At 49.7% G+C, this 18,866-nt stretch overlaps 2 protein-coding genes across 4 annotated transcripts in view; one reads left to right on the top strand and one right to left on the bottom strand.

Moving 5' to 3' along the window:
* The first annotated feature begins 1,661 nt into the window (after positions 1 to 1,661).
* Positions 1,662 to 2,477, top strand: LOC129325266 (insulinoma-associated protein 1a-like). The gene has a single exon (XM_054972910.1). The coding sequence runs from the start codon at positions 1,662 to 1,664 to the stop codon at positions 2,475 to 2,477; it is 816 nt and encodes a 271-aa protein (XP_054828885.1).
* Positions 2,478 to 4,255: 1,778 nt separating this feature from the next.
* SIPA1 (signal-induced proliferation-associated 1) overlaps positions 4,256 to 18,866 on the bottom strand; it is a 40,284-nt gene continuing 25,673 nt past the window's right edge. For 2 of the 3 annotated variants that reach the window (XM_054995036.1, XM_054995027.1), the window contains exons 9-16: positions 17,622 to 17,896; positions 15,190 to 15,417; positions 12,490 to 12,580; positions 11,290 to 11,458; positions 11,062 to 11,160; positions 9,767 to 9,845; positions 8,848 to 8,929; positions 4,256 to 5,643 (exon numbers count right to left, since the gene is read on the bottom strand). In XM_054995036.1, the coding sequence (XP_054851011.1) occupies positions 5,491 to 5,643; positions 8,848 to 8,929; positions 9,767 to 9,845; positions 11,062 to 11,160; positions 11,290 to 11,458; positions 12,490 to 12,580; positions 15,190 to 15,417; positions 17,622 to 17,896 (1,176 nt within the window). In that variant the 3' untranslated portion in view covers positions 4,256 to 5,490. The remainder of the gene's footprint in view (positions 5,644 to 8,847; positions 8,930 to 9,766; positions 9,846 to 11,061; positions 11,161 to 11,289; positions 11,459 to 12,489; positions 12,581 to 15,189; positions 15,418 to 17,621; positions 17,897 to 18,866) is intronic. The other variant, XR_008598011.1, reaches the window with a different exon arrangement.

Genomic DNA, 18,866 nt, shown 5'->3' with positions numbered 1-18,866 from the left:
CTAGAGTTTTACCAGATGTGTTGCAGATGTGGATTGAGTGGTGCTGAGTGCAATTCAGGTCTAGAGTTACACCAGCGGCTGCTGGGACAAAGGAGCAAAATAAAACAAAACAAAAAGCAATTCTCCCTTTGAGAATATAAAAGTCAACTTTTAATCAGATGCTTCTACAGCACTAAATGGAACACTCTGATCACCTGTCAAGCAGAGAAAACGGTTGTCCTCATCGTAGCAAAATTGGAAAGGAATTTGAGGAGATGCTCTAGTCAAGAGTCAGCGGGAGCCAAATTCGGTAATGTTACCTAGCAGCGGTAGGACAAACCTACTGTTCAGCTGAAGAATTCCTTCTCAGCTATTTTGGGGGATTTTGGATTTAACCAACAAAAACTGTAGGTAGGCCTCCTGATCCGCAAGGAATTCCAAAACAAAATACCACAGAGTTGTATGCACAGACCCAAACACATGCAGACACACACTCCAGCCTGACCTACCCTAGGCACAGCCCATTTTCCACAGCAGGGCTCAGCTCTCAAGATGGTCAATAATAAAAGGTGTCATTAAGTATGTGCAGAACAACATTTTTCTCCCCAAATAACCAAAACTAATCCCACCCCCCACCCCAACAGATGCAAGGGTCCCAGGGAGGCCTAGTGCTGCTCAAGATTTAATTAATGAAAAATATACCCATTCATTCATTCATTCATTCATTCATTCGTTCATTCATTCTCTTTCTAATAAAAATCAAGTTATCAGATGTAGTGATGTAGATGAAAGAGGCTTGACATTTTTAATGGATACTTCTTGTTCTGATTTTGGGGGGGATCCATCTCCTGCCCCAGTACTCTGTGTGATGAGGTGGGCTAGAACTTCAGCTGAACTCAATACTTGCTTAAAATGTCTTGGCCTAGACTTATTTCCCTTTTTGTTTTGTCGATAATTAAACAGGGAAATGCAATCTTCACCAGGGCCAGTCAGCATTGTGCTTCTCTTTGCTCCTTCCTTTCCATGCAAAGGGTTAACCTCCCACCAGTCCCCCCCTTCCCTCCCTGCCTGGTCCATTGATGCTGTCAGCCTCCCTGGGGTATCAGCTCTCAGCCCACCCCCCCTTTTGTGGCGGCAGTCGTGTGCCACCCCTTGCCCCCAATCTGCATAATGGCAGAGCCCACGCGCCAGGGCCAGAGCTCCCATCTGCTGCCTCTCCCCCACGGGACTCTCAGCCACGCAGTCAGCCCAGCGCCCATTGGTTGCCCTACACCAGCCATCTGCAGCCTCCAGCCCACACAATAGGAGCCCGGGGCTTTATATAGGGGGCAGCCTGCATACAGGGGCAGCTGGCTCCCCACTGAAGGCAGGGCTGGGGGAGAGCCACCGGCGGCAGCTGCAAAGGGTCTGATCAGACCCGTCCAACTTGCCTGTGCTGGGAAAACCAAGGCAGATTCCTTACACCAACCCTGGAAGCATTTCTAAGGCCAAGGAGAGGCAGCGGAGAGAATCTGCAGCAGGCAGCGGCATTTGGAGCCGGAGAGAAGCGTGCCAGCACCAGGACCTAACTGGTTGTAAGAGCATACCAAGCCTAAAGTCCCGACTGGGATATCAAGACTCATTGCCTAACTACAGCTGGTTTGAGCGAGCCCAGATCTCTGGGACGTCAAGGCTCTTGTAAAATGCCTCGTGGGTTCCTGGTGAAGAGGACACGCCGAGACGGCCCCATCTCCTACCGGATCAGAACACTGCAGGACGACCCACTGACTGCACCGCTCCCCAGCGGAGTAGTTCTACCCTCAGCCCAGAGGAAACTGCCCAGAGTGGGGGGGCTGCCAGAATCCCGACCCCCATCCCAGAGCCCCCTGCGCTTGGTAAGCACTGCTCTGTTGGCCAGTTGCCTCGATCGGGGCCTGAACTCCGGATCGCCAGCGCCAGGTGAATCTGCTCCGGCGTGTGCCTCACAGTCTCCTGGCTTGGGTTCGGCCTGCGCTGTGGTGAAGCAAGCAAACCCCCTGCCTAAGAGAGTTGGCTTGGGTCCCAGGGAGGGCTCCCCAGAGGCAGTGGTCTTGCTGGGTGCCTTTGTCTGTCAGCTCTGCCAGGAATCCTACCCTGGCCCACTTGCCCTGGCCCAACACTGCTGCTCCCGCATTGCCCGGGTTGAGTACCGCTGCCACGAATGCAGCAAGACCTTCAGCTGCCCAGCCAACCTGGCTTCCCACCGTCGCTGGCACAAGCCCCGAGGTAGCGGGCACAACGTAGAGGGAACCAAGGAGAACGAGAGTCCCGAGGCAACCGACAGTCCCAGTACACCACACCCAGGCACTGTGGAGGGCAGCTACCGTTGCTCTCATTGTCCCAAGCGGTTTCGGCGCCGGGCGTACCTATGCAAGCACTTGGCTCTGCACACCATCACCGGGCCGGTGCTGTCCGAAAGCCAGCGACTCCACGGCAATCTCACTCCTCTATGCGCTTCCTGGCCAAAGAAGTCGTCTTAGAATTCCTGCTCCTCCCACTGCCTGGGCCAGGCTGCCTCCTTTAGATGCAGGTAAAGGGGCGGAAATGGGCAAGAGCCACACCAAGAAAAGTCTCTCTGCCAGCGCTTCCTTCCTGTCCCCCACTGGGGAAGTGGGTCTCACCGCACACCCCAGTTCCCCCTTCTGCTCTCCCCCCATCACCAAGAGCTAAAAATAATTTGTGTGACTTGCAAGCTGGCAAAGCCCTTGAACTGTCCAATGGTTGGGCCCATTTTTCAGTGGGGTTGAGAGCATCTAAAACCTTGTGCAGTTTTGCAATGGTGCTTTGCACAGATCCTGAATCCCATGAGGTTGGAGCGGGACTCAAAGACAATCTTGACCCTGGACTCTGAAGGTGTCCAACTGGAACTGTGGTGCATTCATAGGGTCAACAAAAGAGATTCCAGGCGTCTACATTTCCTTCCATCCTGTACCCAGACCGGAGAGAGGCCCAATGCCTCAGATGCTTGTGAGAGTCAGAACTGTGGACTTTGCAATTGCTAAAGTTTCTTTTTCAGAGGGTGGGGAGCGGAAAGGGGGATATTAATGCAGAATGTTGACAGATGGGATAGGGGCTTGCATTTGTTTGATAGTAAATGGAGGATTTAAAAAAAACTGGTCTTGCGTCTTTTCTATGCATGTGTGCAGAAGAGAGTTCATGGTGTGGGACAAGCAATGTTGCATTAAAGAGCAAAATAGCTCCAACTGGGCTGAATGCAGCAGCTTGGCACTAAACTGTTGTTTGAATGCAGCAGCAACCCCACAGAGGTGAACTACTGTGATTACATAGAATGTTTGCAAATATTCCAATTAATATGAACGCGCTAGCCTAGTGTCTCCAAACATCTAATGAAGTTAGCTCTGGCTCACAAAAACTTATACTGGAATAAGTGCTGTCACAGTCTTTAAGGTTCCACTGGACTCCTGTTTTATTTCAGTTTCTCACAGGAACTGTCAGCAGTAGAACACTGAGAAACAGCACAGCCTCTGAGGGGAAAGGCCCGTTAGGCAAGGGAAAGGAAAAAAAATCATTGAGCTCTATTGGCATGCAGACAGTATTGCTGGAAAGACAAGATGGCTGAAGACAAGGAGGCCAAGCAGAAAGTGGCCCCTGGAAGTAGGTGAGTTAACAGACACACAGGCTGGGTAGCTGAAAGAGAAAGAGAGAGCATGTGTGCTAAGAAGCAGGGAACTGCTGAGTGGATGGGTGGAGGCTGAAAAAAGGAGGTCAAAGCCATAAGGTAAAGACGGGAAGGGCCAATGAGAAAGACAGACGGGTGAAAAACTCACATGGGTTCTATTATATTGATTATAAAATGTCCTCCACAAGACCCGAGATTTAGCCCACCTAATTATAGAGCCTGTAAGGAAGAAACAAACCGCTAAATACAAGTCTCACAAGAACAAGTCCGGACAAACACAGAAACTGTTTCCGTCCTCTGCCCGGAAAAAAAGCCACCTGGAATCATACTGAGAATTATCAGAAGAACCAGCAACAGAAGAGGCTCGGGAAAGGGCAAGATATTTTTTGCTGGTGAGGTATAGCAGTTCCCTCAGATTGCCCTTTCCTTCCTCTGCACAAGACTGTCCCTCCCTTTATTGATAATTCCAGTGGAATTATCATTAAAGGAATTAAAGCTTGTACGGGAATAAATGTTGCTAGTCTTTAAGGTCCCACAGGACTTGTTTTGTTTTGCCCCCGCTTCCCAGGCCTGTTTCCCCAAAGATGACAGAAACAGCCAGGACATAGCTGCAGACCATGACTTTATTGCACAAGAAGGGGTGCTGCGTTCTGTACATTCAGTTCCAATACAGACAGGAGGCTGGAGGAGCTGGTGCGGGGAGATGGGTGGACCACTGACTCCCGCCCCCCCCCCCCATCCCTCCGTTAACCTTGGTCCCTTGAGAAGAAAGGAGAGAGAGAGAGAGGGAAAGAGAGAGACAGACAAACAGACAGACATTGTCTCTGGAAACTCAAGTATTTACATAACACAAAGGCATGACAACTAGGGGGAAAGGGACCCCTCCCAATCCTTCCTGCAACCACATGTGGGGCAAAGCCCAGCTCCAAGGATGGAAGGTGGGGAGCAGATATGGAAAATTATTGATGGCTAGCACCACTGGGGGAGGCAAACCGCTGGCTGGGTCATCTGCCTGCGCTCCAGGAAGAGTCCAAGGAAGGTTATGCAAGACAGCTGATAAGAGGCAAAAAGAAGGGCCAGGGTGGGAGATGGGTTCTGTCACAGCTTTCAAAAAATTTCACAGTTAATGAACGAGCTGGCTGGTGCCCCCCCCCCCCACCCAAGGCTAGAGGTGGGACCCAAAGCAGCCCGAATCAGTGCTGGAATTCAGGTGGGAGAGGAGGATGGAGGAGGAAGGAAAAGAGGAGGCAGCCAGAGGATCTCAAGGCTTGTTCAAGCCCCTGCATGGCAGGTAAATTAACGCAGGTCTGGTACGTTCTCCCCTATGCCCAGAGGTGGTCTGCAGTTATTGCCTGGTGAATTATCCTCCAATGGACCCACCGGTGTGGCGTTTCCACAGGGGTTAGTGGTTATAGTCAGAGAGAAGTCATGGGTCCGAAGTCACAACCCAGTAAAAACCCATTGCTGGTCAGCCGGTTTACCTGCCATGGGTGGGCAGGTTGTACAGCTGCAAATCAAGGTGATTGACTGGTGCTCGAATCACCAGGAAGGCGAGTGGCTGCTCCTGAAGGAAAACAGGGGCAGTCTTTCTAAGTGGGCGGAGCACCTGTTTGTCTGCCTCCCCCCTTCTGAAAATGGGCAGCGCCTCCAAATCAGGGGTGAGAGCAGCTCAAGAGCGCATCTTCTGGACACGGGTCACGGGCCAATGCAAGGAGGGTCTTGGTGACGGAGGGAGGGAGCTGGGAGCCAGGATCACACAGACCAGTGAAGTAAGTCTCTGTTGTGCCTCAAGTACACATGGGGGAGAGGCAAGCACACCACCAAGAGGTGCGAGGGACGTCCGTCTCGAGGCCTCAGGGACAGTGGGGGGGTGTGGGAGGCCCCCCCAGCATCTGTGTGACTTGGCTGAGCTGAGCCGCTGCACTCTCCGAAGCCTCTTTCAGGCGCTGCGTGTTCTCTTGAAGACTCTGCACTTCCGCTTGCAGCGCCGCCTTTTCAGCCTTCTCCTGGGGAGGAGGGGAGCAAGGACAGAGCTGGGATTGCGAGGCAGGAAAGTGGGGGGAGGGTGAAGCTTCCTCCTCATTCCACCCTCAATATTATAAATGCTTTAAAATATATTATCCGTCTGAATAATACTGAATATACTGCTCCTGAAAGCAGCTCCCATTTGATACAATTATGCAAAAGTGAAACCACATCTCACTAATAACAACAACAACGATGATGATGATAATGATAATAGAATCATATACCATCCTTCAGGACAACTTAACACCCACTCAGAGCAGTTTACAAAGTGTGTTATTATTACCCTCACAACAATCACCCTGTGAGGTGGGTGGGGATGTGAGCGCTCTGAAAGAGCTGTGACTGACCCAAGGTCATCCAGCTGGCTTCAAGCAGAGGAGTGGGGAATCAAACCCGCCTCCCCAGATTAGAGTCCTGCCGCTCTTAACCACATCACCAAACTGGCTCCCTAACACTTTCAATAGATCTAGAAGACTTGCAGCACAGGAATAGCTGATCAATTCAAACTTGCCCCTCCTCTCCGCCCACAATGGCTTCCTGCTGTTGCCTGTTGAGATTGCCAGGTTCCAGTGTTGACAGTGATGGGCATAGACCCAGCAACCTTCTGCTCCCTTGGCTGTCTCCCAATGACAGGCCTTCATGCCCTTTGGGTCCACATGTAATTTTTCTTCAGTGCTGCTTTCTCCTTCCCTTCAATCCCATGTCTCCACTGCTGACCTTCATATTTCTGCATTTCAGGCCACTGACTGTTTAGTCTCACTTCCTTTAGCCACTGTCTTGACCAGCCTCCTTGGAACTTCTACTTCCTGCAGACCAAATAGCCTCTCTGGAGCCTAAGGATCCTGGGTTTCTTCGGAGTCCCCATCCTCACCAGCCTCTCCCTCCCCTGTCTCCACCAGCCTCATCCTCCACCTATTCTTGCTTCACAAACTTTTTCTCAGTCCACTGCCTGCTCCTCATTCTTCCTTCAACCTCTTTCCCGCTGAGCTCTCTCATCCCTCAGCTTTCCAACCTCCTGGGGCTTCTTCCCAATTCTCAGCTTGCCCCTGTGTGAGGTTGTAACCTCCATCCAAAATGACAACCTTCTCTTCCCTCGCAGAAAGTGGGCTGCAAATGATTTAAGTTCCTGGGCGACTGAACATTCTGAGCCATCACAGCAGCTCAGCCAATCAGCAACTGAGGCTCTGCCACCACAGGCAAATACAATACAGATATTCTAAAACATTCCACTTGTGACAACACCTCACCTTGAATGCTACATTGTCATGTTGAGGATTCCACTATTTTCTTGCACACTCGAGGCAGCTTACTGCCATTAAACTGCACATCTGGAGGGTTGATCACAAATTGCCAGCCTTAACATACACCTTTTGTGTAATATTTAGTTGGTCTCCTAATTGTTATATACAGCACTATGAACTGCTTAGTTTGTTCTAATGCTTATTATTATTATTATTGTTGTTGTTGTTGTTGTGTTTTTATTATTAGGAGCTTCTAAGAGATGGAAATATACCGTTTATCTCATTCCCTGTCACAGTCCCAATAGTTCTCTGAGATGGCCTAACATATCCGTTTTACAGAGTGTATAAACTGAGGTTCACGAAGACCCCAGGTGAAGGCCACTAGAAAACATTTTGGTGTGGCAACGTTGTGCATGTGGAAGCTGTAATATGTGTGCACTACAATGCCATGGCCATTGGTGTGGAGAATCTGGACCCTTAATGGCTGCTGGCATTGCCAATGAAACTGTCCACACATTGGAGCCATCTGTGCAGGAAGTAAATTCTAGATGATACAAAGCATCACACAGGGAGATTAAGGCTCAAGTGCAGAGCACATGTTTTGCATGCTGGTGTGATCCTTGGCCTCTTTACTTAAAGGGTGTTGGGAATTATCACAATAGACAATACTGAGCTAGAGGGAGTGTGGTATAGTGGTTAGAGTTCTGTTCTAGGCGCTGGAACAGCCAAGTTCAAACTCTCACTCTGCCACAGTATCTGGCAGGATGACCTTGGGCCAGTTGCACACGTTCAGCCTAACCCACCTCACAAAGTTGTGCCGATATACTGAAGAATGATGTTGTTCACTGTTGTGGGTCCCCCACTGGGCAGAAAAGTGAGTTATAAACAAATAAATAAAGAGGTGAGTGGTCTTTGACTTTTCCAGAGCTGGGACCCACTTTTAACCCCCAGCTCCAGCATGGTACCCATTTATCTATGAGCAGACGATATCACAGCCACATGACAGGACAAGGAGAAGCTAGAATTATAACAATAATAATCATATTCTATTTATATACTGCCCTTCAGGACGACTTAACATCCACTCAGAACGGTTTGCAAAGTGTGTTGTTATTATTCTCACAACAAATGCCCTGTGAGGTGGGTGGGGCTGAGAGAGCTCTGGAAGAGCTGTGACTGGCCCAAGGTCACCCAGCTGGCTTCAAGAGGAGGAGTGGGGAATCAAACCCGGTTCTCCAGATTAGAGTCCTGCTGCTTTTAACCACTACCCTAAACTGGCTCACCAGTGTCAAGGGCAGGACCATGGGCAGCAGACCGAGAGCAGCAGGACTCATACCATACTAAGAAAGAAGCCAAGGGCCATGGCCTCAAGGAATCACTGCCTGACCCTGCCGCTCCTCTCCTTGCTTGTGTGCAAAGAGAAGCAGGAGAAACAGTTCCTCTGTGCATGGGCACTAGGCAGCTGTCACTCACCTAAAGGTCCCAACCTGCGGGCTGAAGACCAGTGAGACAGATGGACTCAATTCAGTATGAAGCAGCATCACTAGGATGCACAGGATCGTTTTCCAGCACCCTTCATGTGGGTGCAAACGGCATTTGAATCGACTCTGAGGCCGGCAGGGAGGGGTCTTGTTGAGGACACACAAGTAAATCCCTAGATGAAACCTATCAGGTTAGCAAGTCCTTCCTCTTCAGGACGGATCAGTGCTTTGCCGCTGCAGATAGACATGGCTGGTTCCAAAATTTGCTTTAGAAAGATGTTCCCTTACTTGAAAACAAGCGCCGGCGCCCCACACCGCTGCAAGCACACCCTGATTATTCTTGGGTTAAACATAGCAGCAGCCAGGCATTCCTTCCTTTAAGGAAAAGGATCTTTGATCTGGCCGGGCGTGTGCATTCCCCTTTCCGCCCCCAGTTTCCTGCCCTGTTTTCCCATCTCACCCTCTGAAGATCGTCCTGCAGTTGCTTGAGTGTGGATTCCAAGTGCAGGACCTTGTCGGCTAGGCTGAGAGCCTGCTGGGATCTAGGCAGGGCGAAAGGGGATTTTGGGAAGGAGGGCAAAGGAAGAAATTGGCAGCAAGTTAATGTGTTATAAGCAAGCACACACACACAATACTGTTCTGGGCGGCTTCTATTCTCCTTGCTCTCTGCATGCTTCCTTGCAAAACAGTAGGCCTGACCGTGATCTCCTTTCTCTTGCAATCTTTATATCACTCTCCCTTTTCTGGCCACTGTTTCTGCTTTTCATAAAATTTCAGCGCCCCCCCCCCCAATTCTCAATTGACTTAAATATATGCATATGTTCCCACAAACATACGATTGATTTTTTAAATTCATTTCAGACCCAGCAAAACCTCTGAATAGCTTTTGCAATTCTACAGAGAGGTTGTAAGAAACTTTCCGTCCCTGTCTCTCAACAAAACCCCTTATTTTTGACCGGTAAAATTACTGGTGGCCACAGGCAGAGTAGCTATCTGTGTTCACAATGAAATCAACCTGCATCTCAAATAACTGCCTGCAAATATTGAGAAGAGGATGCCCCTCTACAGGTACAGATATCTTGAAAAGGAGCAGCCCGAGATAGCAGGGAAAGAACGCGCATAGGATCAAACCGAAAAGGTTAAGTTATGTGCAGCGCACAATTTGGCCACTAGATGTCTCCACACAGAGATCATTGCAGACAGGCAAAGGAGAGAGACTTGGGGTGAGGGGGCAGGTTGCATTGGCCTGTGGAGGGGAGCGGGGGGGGGGGGCAGCGAGGTGAAATATGGGGAGATTACAGGGTGGAGATCTCCCTATGCCACAGTTACTTGTCCCCAGCATGCTCAGATGGACAGACACACACGCAGCTCCTTCTTACTCCTCACTGGGATGCTGCTGAGAGGAACCCTTCTGGACGGCCGTGCTCAAAGATTCCCTGGTCTCCAGCACATGCTGTCCTGCGAGGTAGGAAAAGAGGTACAAGATCAGAGACCCAGCCCAAGCCAAAAAAAAGAAGAAGAGCACCTCCAAACATGCACGCACACACTCTCTCTCTCAAGTTCTATGTTCTTATCTTATGAAAAATAGTAAAGAATCTAGTAGCACCTTTAAGACTAACTAACTTTATTGTAGCATATGCTTTCGAGAGCCACAGCTCTCTTTGTCAGCTGTGGCTCTTGAAAGCTTATGCTATAATAAAGTCGGTTAGTCTTAAAGGTGCTACCAGACCCTTTACTATTTTATTAATCCAGACTAACACAGCTACTCCTCTGGATCTTATCTTATGAAACTCACTACCACAGTATGCAACGATCATTTCAACAAAATATTAGACAAACATATAGAGAAAGGCAGAGGACTATCAGTGCCAATCAGGCAAATACTGCTAGATGACAACATCCCTGTCTGGTAATACACCACTTGGGATAACAAATGTTGCAGATCGTCAAGAGTGGAGGGCCCTCACTTCGTGCCTCGCTCATGGGACTGGGGTGGGTGGGTTGGTCTTGGGAGGTAACGCTTGGCTAATTATTATTATTATTTATTTATGTTATTTATACTCCGCCTTTCTCACTGAGATTCAAGGCAGATTACATAGTGTGAAAATAGTACAAACAGTATCAAGGACATTTCAATGAACAATGCCATAGGGTAAATAAATGCAAGTTTACAAAGACATAACATTAGCTTCATCAGAAAAAGCAACACAATCCTCATGCTCCCTTCCCTGCCAAGCTACAGTTGCAGCCTTCCAGCCCTCTTCGGCTCCAAAGGCAAGAGGCGTAACATCCAGCTAGAGCCACAGAACCTGTTCATCGTTCCTTCACTGGGAACTGGCCGTTTGGGACTACAACCAGGATCTAGAGGCAGGGACTATCCCTGCCCAACCAACATAGCCCTGTCGGGTCCCAAACTGGTTCCCAAAAGGGACTTCTGAGAGGCCCTCTCCCAGGGTTAATTTGGCACCTGCCCTGGGTCCTTCTGTACATGCCAAGATTCCTCAACTTCTGCTTGCCCTTCTGTAGCCCTCAACTCCAGCTGCCCATCCTTGCTTGCTTCGCAATCAGACTCCAGCACTGCCCCCGCCCCCGTCACCAGAAAGCCTCACCCCACGTGTCACAGAATACCGGCCGGGAGGAGTCCAGCCAGTCAGTCTGAACGTCTAGCACTCACCTTCCCTGGAGAGAGCTTCCAAGATGCTGTTACAAGCAGATGCCAAATTAGCAATGGACTCCCACTCATCCTCTAGGGAATCGCCAGCTTCAGAGAGGACTGTGGGCAGAGGAGAACACAAGTTCCTCAGTCCTCTGGAGAACACCGATCTCAGCCAAGGGTCGCTGCATCGGCGCCTCTGCTCTAGGGGACAGCATTGGTGTGTATCGGGAGGGTGAGGGCTCTTACTTTTGGTGATGGAATTCCTCAGAGAAAGAGTCCGTGGCAGGAACTTCTCCGTTTCACTGGGATCCAAGGGGGAAGATGCCCTGTCCCCAGGGGGCAGAGACCAGGAACCTTTGACCTCTTGGACTGTGATGGGCCCTTTCTTATTTGCAACAGGCTCTCTGGGATGGTCCTGGAAGACAGAACAGGATTCTGGGCATTCTGTAATTCTGGGCAGACTCAGTTTTTGATGCAGAAATTCAGCATCCAGAGAATCTCAGTTTTCCTTTCTTCGGAACAAAGCAAATTTCTAGTCCTTCTGGCTTAATGAATGCAAGAAAGGCAAAAGGAAGGTTTCTTTTTAAAAAGTCTAATTATATATTAGTAAGGGATGCAATGCAAGTGTATTCGTTTACTTCAGTTATATCCCATTTTCCTCCCCAAAGCAGCTCACAACATTTCCTGCTTCTGCATTTCATTGTCAGTGTGTGACGGGCCCAAGCTTCCAGGGCAGAGCAGGGGGGGGGACTTGAGCCTGGGTCCCCCAGATCCTAATTGGAGACTTCAACCAATACACACCGGGTGATGGTAAAGCACAGTGCCACCAGAAGTGGTATTTCTGTGTCAGGAAAAAATGTTCTTGGCCATCTGCTCCTCAAATTCTCTTTTTACTCACCTTACATTTGTTTTGCCAGAATCTGTGTTTCTTTTTGTTCGTCTTATCTGGAAAAGCCTTCAACTTTTTAAAAGAAGGCTTTTTGCCTTCCATGCCTTCCTTGACTTGGGTCCTTAACCACACAAGCATCCTTTTAGACTTGGTGGTACCTTTCCTGACATGAAGTATCTAACTGAATCTGGGCCTCCATTAGAATAGTTTTTAAAACTTGCCAGGCATTCACTTAACTTTATTCTAACTAGTCCCCTCGTTATTCTGCAAAATTCCCTCTTTTGCAATCAAAAGCTGTTGTTTTGGACTTCAGAGGCAACTTTCCACTGACATGAATGCTGAAATGAATATCACTGTTCCCAATGGATGCAATGACATTAACACCAGGTCTCGGGCCCCACTCAGAACAATTCTGTCTCAGGCAAAGGAGGCACATGCAACAAGATCCCTGAGAGAGCCATTTTATTCTGGGGTTGTTCATATGGGAAGAGACGAACCTTGAAACACCCGGAACCCAGACATACATGCTAACATTCGTACAACAACTAGATACTTACAGTCGCCTGGTCTGGAGGGACTTTAGGTGTGGCAGCCAAGATGAGATCAGGAGGGGGACTGGGGAGGACAGAGACGTCCTGAGATGGTACCCTGAGGAGAAGAAGACATGGCGAGGAAGTAGCTGAGAATTTATGCTGAAGGATGGAGAGAACTGATCTTTACAACGAGCAGATGGAGAACCCTGTAATAATGACTAGCCCCTTCATGGCAATGCCCTCACTGTTTTCACGAGAGCAAGTATATCCAGGGGTCATTTCGTAGAAAAAGAGCTGGAGGAACTCATTAGCATAACTTATTAGCATAACTCATTAGCATATGCCATACCCCTTGCCATCACCAGAAGTGCGTCGTTAGCATGACTGATTTGCATATGCTGCACCCCCTGACATCACCTATTCTGGCTGTTTTGGACCCAATCCTAGCCATTCAGGGCCAAAATTGGGCCCAAGATGGCAAAAAGGGGCTGAAAATGGCTGAAAAGGGGCCCAAAATGGTCAGGATTAGGCCACTGATGAGCGGGAGAGTGATCCACCACCAATCAGAGGCCCGATCCAGGCCGAAACAGGCCCAAAATGGCTGAGAGTCAGGTGGGCGGGGCCACCTGACATGTGACCTCTTTGGGGAACTGAAGGAAATGCGTTCCTGTGCGTCCCCCCTTGAAATGAGCCCAAGGGAGCGTGCCACTTAGAGTCTGTAGAGCAATTCAGCTCCTGACATTTCATCAGAGATGCTGCTACAGAGGGAGAAATACAGCCTTTCACATTTCATCCACTCCACAGTCTCCAAGGTAATTTTGCTTCTTAATGGGGATTAGACCCAGTCTGGGATGGCCACCCTGCATTCTCCGAGGGTGCGCTATATTTCTAGAGCAGTGCTTTTTTTCTTTTTTTTAAAAAAAGCGATGGTACTCACAATGAAGGCCTGCAGAGAAAGCAACTGGGCAGCCAATATACAGTTATGCCCATTGATGACATCATTATTTGGTGTGACAGAATATTATGGTCTGCTCCGCAACTTTCTCTGCAGTCCCCGCGGCTGCCTGGTGGAAGTGCAGAGAAAGTGACAGGGCAGGCGACACACCCTGTTGTGCCTTCTCTGCAGTCCCATCTACCACCGTGCTGGCCTCTTTCAAAAAGAGATCAACCAGAAAGAGGTGCCAGTGGGCTGTACCGGCACAAAAGAAATCCTCCTCCAGAGAGTGATCTGGGAATCCATACAGACGGACCATCCAATAAAGCCAGTGCCATCCAGCCACGGCAAGGGACGGCTGGCAAATTAGGGCTTGGAAGGCCACATTCAGCCCATGAGGGCTTTTCATCTGGATCTCAAGCCGCTTAACCGTTTATCAGGAGCACCAGTATAGCAGGTTGCAATATCAGGTGATGGAGTTGTGCTCCCAATAAACTGTTAAACAGCTTGATGGCCGAGAGCCATTCAGAGCAGCCAAGCTGACCACATCTGAGTCTCTGCTGACTTTTGAGGGCTCCAAGGCGGACATCATTTCTTTCTGTGCCCGCTGCCAGTTGCTGAGAGCCGGCGTCCAACTCAGCTCTCTCAAAAGAGAGCACTCAGATGTGGCCCTCCAGCCAAAACATCTGCCCACCTCTGGATAAGACTCTCACAATTAGGGAGAATCAAAATCAGGAAGCACATGCAATCATTGAATATAAACTTGCTATTTCTGCTCTCCTTCCATCTCTGCTCTGCTCCCAATCCTTGAAAGCCATTTCCCTTTATTTATATATGAAATAGACAACCAATCTTCCACCTCATTGTGACTAAACCTGGCTACCAGCAACCAGATAAAGCTACTTTCAGGCCACAACCTGTCAGGTGCGCAGTCCTGCACCAAGTCATCCTCAAATGAAATTTTAACAGAGGAGTACTCCCCTCCACCTATTCTCCTTCCTCTAGTTGAGATTTCCCCATTGAGATGGGAAATTCAAAGATTTTAGGCAAAAGGCAACCTCTTTCCCGACCCAGCCACAACTGAGGCACCAGGTCTGAATCACATTTTCTTCACACTTTCCCCCCTCAGTCCCCTTCTGGGTTTTTTTGTGTGTGTGCGCCAAGAGGGTCAAATTTAGATCCAACCACATCCTGGAGCCAAACAAAAAATCTCTCTCACAGCCCTGGCTTGACAGTTTCACACATTTGAAAAAGTTGACTAACACTGGAGAAACCGCAGGGCGCATCACTCACACCGTCTGGGCAGGGACTGCCCAGTCTGCTCTTAAAAGAATGTAAGTGCTAATAATAGATGTTACCAACTAGCAGCTACCAACCTGAATTTGGCCCACTGAGAAATTTCAGGTGTTCTTTCAGGTTCCAAACCTCTTCGTCCCTCCAACTACCTGAAACGCCTGTTACCTTGAGACTCTTGCACGGAAACAGGTGTTGGAAGGGAAACATAAATGCCCATTTGTATTCCGGCTAACATAGGCTGCTCTCCCCCCGCCTCTTTTTTATCCTCTTCCTCGTGTGTTCATCTTTCAGATAGTATAGAGGGGAAGAGAGGGGGGGCAGAATGGTCAATCTAACTAGCAGGCCATTTTGGAGCCTGGCTGACACCTCCAGAGACAACTGTTGACCAGGGCTACATGCCTATTTCCATACCTGTGGAGAAGGTAGAGAGTGTGTGCGTGTGTGCTGTGAATGGCAATGTACAAGCTCTGGGCCAGAGACTGGGGGCTACTCACGGGTTTGAGGGCAAGGGCTCTCCATCACTGTGACTCCGAAGAAACTCGGTCCTTTCTTCTGCCAGGCTGTGAGGGGGCCCGTCCTGCATGGACAGCGAGTGGAGGAGCTGAAGCGCGGCTGGCTTGAATCCAGCTTCGCTCCCTGGCCTGGTCAGCTCTGCTTCCCCGGCTGGCGGCTCACTCCTCCTCTTTTCTTTCAAGGATTTCTGGTACAGCTCCGAGAAACTCCTGCTCCCCAAAAGAAAAAGCCGAATGGCATCAGAGCCCTATCCAATGAGGGGTCACTCCAAGACAGTGGCTCAAGTTAACCTCTGGAAATTATATGAAGTAGAATTTTTTATGAAGGCTTTTACTGCGAATGACTAATCTCTCACTGGGTTGCTGTAAGCAAGTGTGACTGTTTAGTAATGACTTTAACAGTTATTTTTAATAACATAGTCACTTGCCTTGAGTCCAATTATCAGAGAAAGGTGGGCTAACAATGTCTTAAATGTCTCAATGTCTCAAATACATGGGGCTGCCCCTGAAAACTGTTCGAAAACTTCCGCTGGTACAGAAAGCTACTGTTAGATTACTGACTGGTTTAAGCTGGTGTGATCATACAACACTGGTACTTTGGCAGCTTCATCGATTGCTCACAATTCAAGGTGCTGGTAATTGCCTTTCAAGCCCCGCATGGCCTGGGACCTGTACACCTAATAGACCACCTTTCTCCATATGAGCCCATTTGCTTACTATGGTTATTAGGTGCCTCACTTTTGATAATCCCGTCTATTTGGGGTGTTTGTTCAGCCACATCCCATACACATTCTTTTTCAGTGGCTGCAGCCATGCTTTACAACAGCTGGCCAGATACGGTACAGAAAGCTCCTATTTTCTCTTCCTTCCATAGATGGCGCCTAGTGGAATTATTTCAACACTAGCAACAAAGCCCGTTGTGGGGGGGAAATACAACGGACTCTAGAAAGGGCAGGGTGGCCGGGCCAGGCATTGCCCCCTCCACAGTACTCCAATGGGGCCGGAGGAGGGCAGGGCAGCTGGGCTGGGCACTGCCCCCTTCCCCACCGGGTGGCCAAGCATTGCCCCCTCTGCAGCACACAATCTGGGCAGGGCCAGGCTGGGCATTCCTGCCTTCCCTGTGCCCCAATCTGGGCGGAGGGAGGGCAGGGTGGCTGGACCAGGCATTGCCACCTCCCCTGAGCCCCAATCTGGTTGGGGGGAGGGCAGGGTGGCTGGGCTGGGCATCGAAGCTTCCCCTGTGCCCTGATCTGGGCAGGAGGAGGATAGGGCGGCCGGGCAAGACATTCCTGCCTCCACCACTCGCTTGGCCTGATCAGGGTGGGAAGGGCTGTGTTCTTCCCGCCGCCAGCTAATCGCAGTGGGGAAGGGCTCCCAGATGGCCTGTCCGTCTTGCTGCATTGTCGCCCAGATCCGGTTGTGGAGGGCTGTGCAGGTGGGTGAGCCCTTCCCTCCACTGGCCGATCACAGTGGGGAGGGGCTAGGAAGTGGGCCTGTCTTTCCTGCCGGTTCACAGACTGCGCCTGCACCACATAAAAGGTGAGTTGTCGCCAATATGGCTCACCTTTTATTTCTTAGGATGCCTTTAGGGGAAGTGATTAATGAACGTCTCTGGCAGCTGGTTCTGACAATGTTTTAACTTGATGTGCTTCACATTGTGTGTTTTAAACTATGTTTTATAATTGTATGTTTATATTTTGTAAGCCTCTTTGGGCACTGTGGAGAGGTAGGATATAAATATTCTAAATTAATACATAAGCAAATTTCTGTAGAACTGCTGGACCTTAAACATGAAAAGGAAGGCACAAACCTGACTTGGAAAAGCCCCATTTATGACTTCAAGACACCTGTGAGCAGGCTGTGGCTTAAGCAGATGGTGAGGACTGGGTACTTTGTACCTCCTTGGAGTGATCTCTGCTTTCTACATGTGCTCCATTCTATTTTTCAATGCTAAAATTCTGCCCTGAGACTAGACCTCTGTTCCCAACCAACCTGACAGTGCTGTACATCTACAAGGTTTCCTGTACAGGTCTAGAACTTTATATCTTATGCAGAATCAGGCATTTCCAGAATCTCTGATTTCATCATAAACCATCAGAGATACAGTACAGGCAACCTGAACAGTCCCTGTGCCCCTTGTTTGTTCTGACCAAGGACAGGCAGTGACTTCATAATACCAGATGGAATTCCATCAGCCTCTTGGGTCTTCTGAGGGTATACTACCCTCTGACACTCTGCCATGGCAGTGCACAGAGGAACCCCACTGGGCCCCACCGCAAGAGTCCTGCTGCAAGACCACTGGCTACTTGCACAGAAAGAGAGGCCACACCAGGACAAGGAAGGGCGAGCTCTGAAGGAACTGAAGCCTGGGAAACACACCACAGCCCCTGCCCCCTCGCCCGCAGCAGGCTCACCTCCTGGGCTTTCCATTCTCATCCGGGGGAACGACTGTGATGGTGACCTTCTTGGCAGTGCGCAGCAGCTCTGTGGTTTGGCCAGGATTGAGGCTGGGCAGCGCTCTCTCACAGACACGGACCAGGCGGGCTCCGGGCTGAAGGCCGGCCTTCTCAGCAAAGGTGAAGCGCTCCACCTCGGTCACAAAACCATCGGGGTCCATCTGGAAGCCTAGCTGGCCGACTCCGTTCCGCAGCAGCGTTAGCTCCCGTGTCTCGCACCCTCGGGTCACCAGCTGTTAGGATTACCGGGGAACCGGATGAGAGAGTAGGAAGAGAACCACAAGAAGAAGGCATTAAGGGCCACGAGGAAGATATAGAATGGCAGATTCTCCAACTTTCACATGAGCTGGTATTCGAGCAATCACCTCTGTCCTGAAGATGACACCTAAGGTCATTCCAACACAATAAAGATGGTGTGCTAGATGCCATTTGCATCAATTTGATCAGGATTCCCCTCCTGGGGTAGTCCCTTCTCTCTTAAGCTCTGTGAACAGAATTGTGAGGGTGGATCTGAGCTAGGGGACGGGTTGCAGCTGCTGTCAAAAAATTCAGAAGCTACAAACTAGGTTTCAAGGACCATTGCTAACCTCCTGCAGAACATCTGGCTATTTATGTAATGACTCCGCTGATTTGCTTTGTGGCCAAATGCAGGGTATTGCTGCTTACCTTTAAAGCCCTTCACTGGTTGGGACCCACAGAAGTGACCTCTTCCTATAGGGGCCCCTGTGGCTGTAACCATCAGCAGACTACAATCTGCTTTGAGTGCCTTTATTGCAGGACAATGGACAGCCAGCTGTGAGGAGTAACAAAGGCTCTCTCAAGTGCCTTCCAGAGATGACAGGAGGTACAGGTGTGGATTCTCTCATCTCTTTCCAAGAGTGCAAAATCATCTGACCCTGGGAGGCACCTGGCTGCACAGACCTGCTACTAGCATTGTTAACTTCATTATAGTTCCTCTGTTTCATTACGGAGAGTGAATGTATGACCCCTTCCCTGCCTTTGTTTGTACCACTCATCCCCTACAGGAGGATGGGACAAGCCAACGCTTTTACCGCAATCTCCAAATAAACCTCTGCTATGAATAAAGGAAGAACTCGGCTCATGGCTCAATGTGAGTTCTCTTTGGCTCAATGGGAATGAGATGCCCTGGGTCAGGTGGAGGTGGAGAGGCGCGTAGCCTGGAAATAAGGAGAATAAAGCGTT

This window comes from Eublepharis macularius, chromosome 1 (assembly GCF_028583425.1).
Source record: "Eublepharis macularius isolate TG4126 chromosome 1, MPM_Emac_v1.0, whole genome shotgun sequence".
NCBI classification, from domain to species: Eukaryota; Metazoa; Chordata; class Lepidosauria; order Squamata; family Eublepharidae; genus Eublepharis; species Eublepharis macularius.
Note: the sequence above shows the minus strand (reverse complement) of the source record. Positions and strands in the feature narration are given on the sequence as shown.

Bases quoted from the DNA above. Each gene is read 5' to 3' on its own strand.
- LOC129325266 (XM_054972910.1), top strand. From the start codon at position 1,662: ATGCCTCGTGGGTTCCTGGTGAAGAGGACACGCCGAGACGGCCCCATC.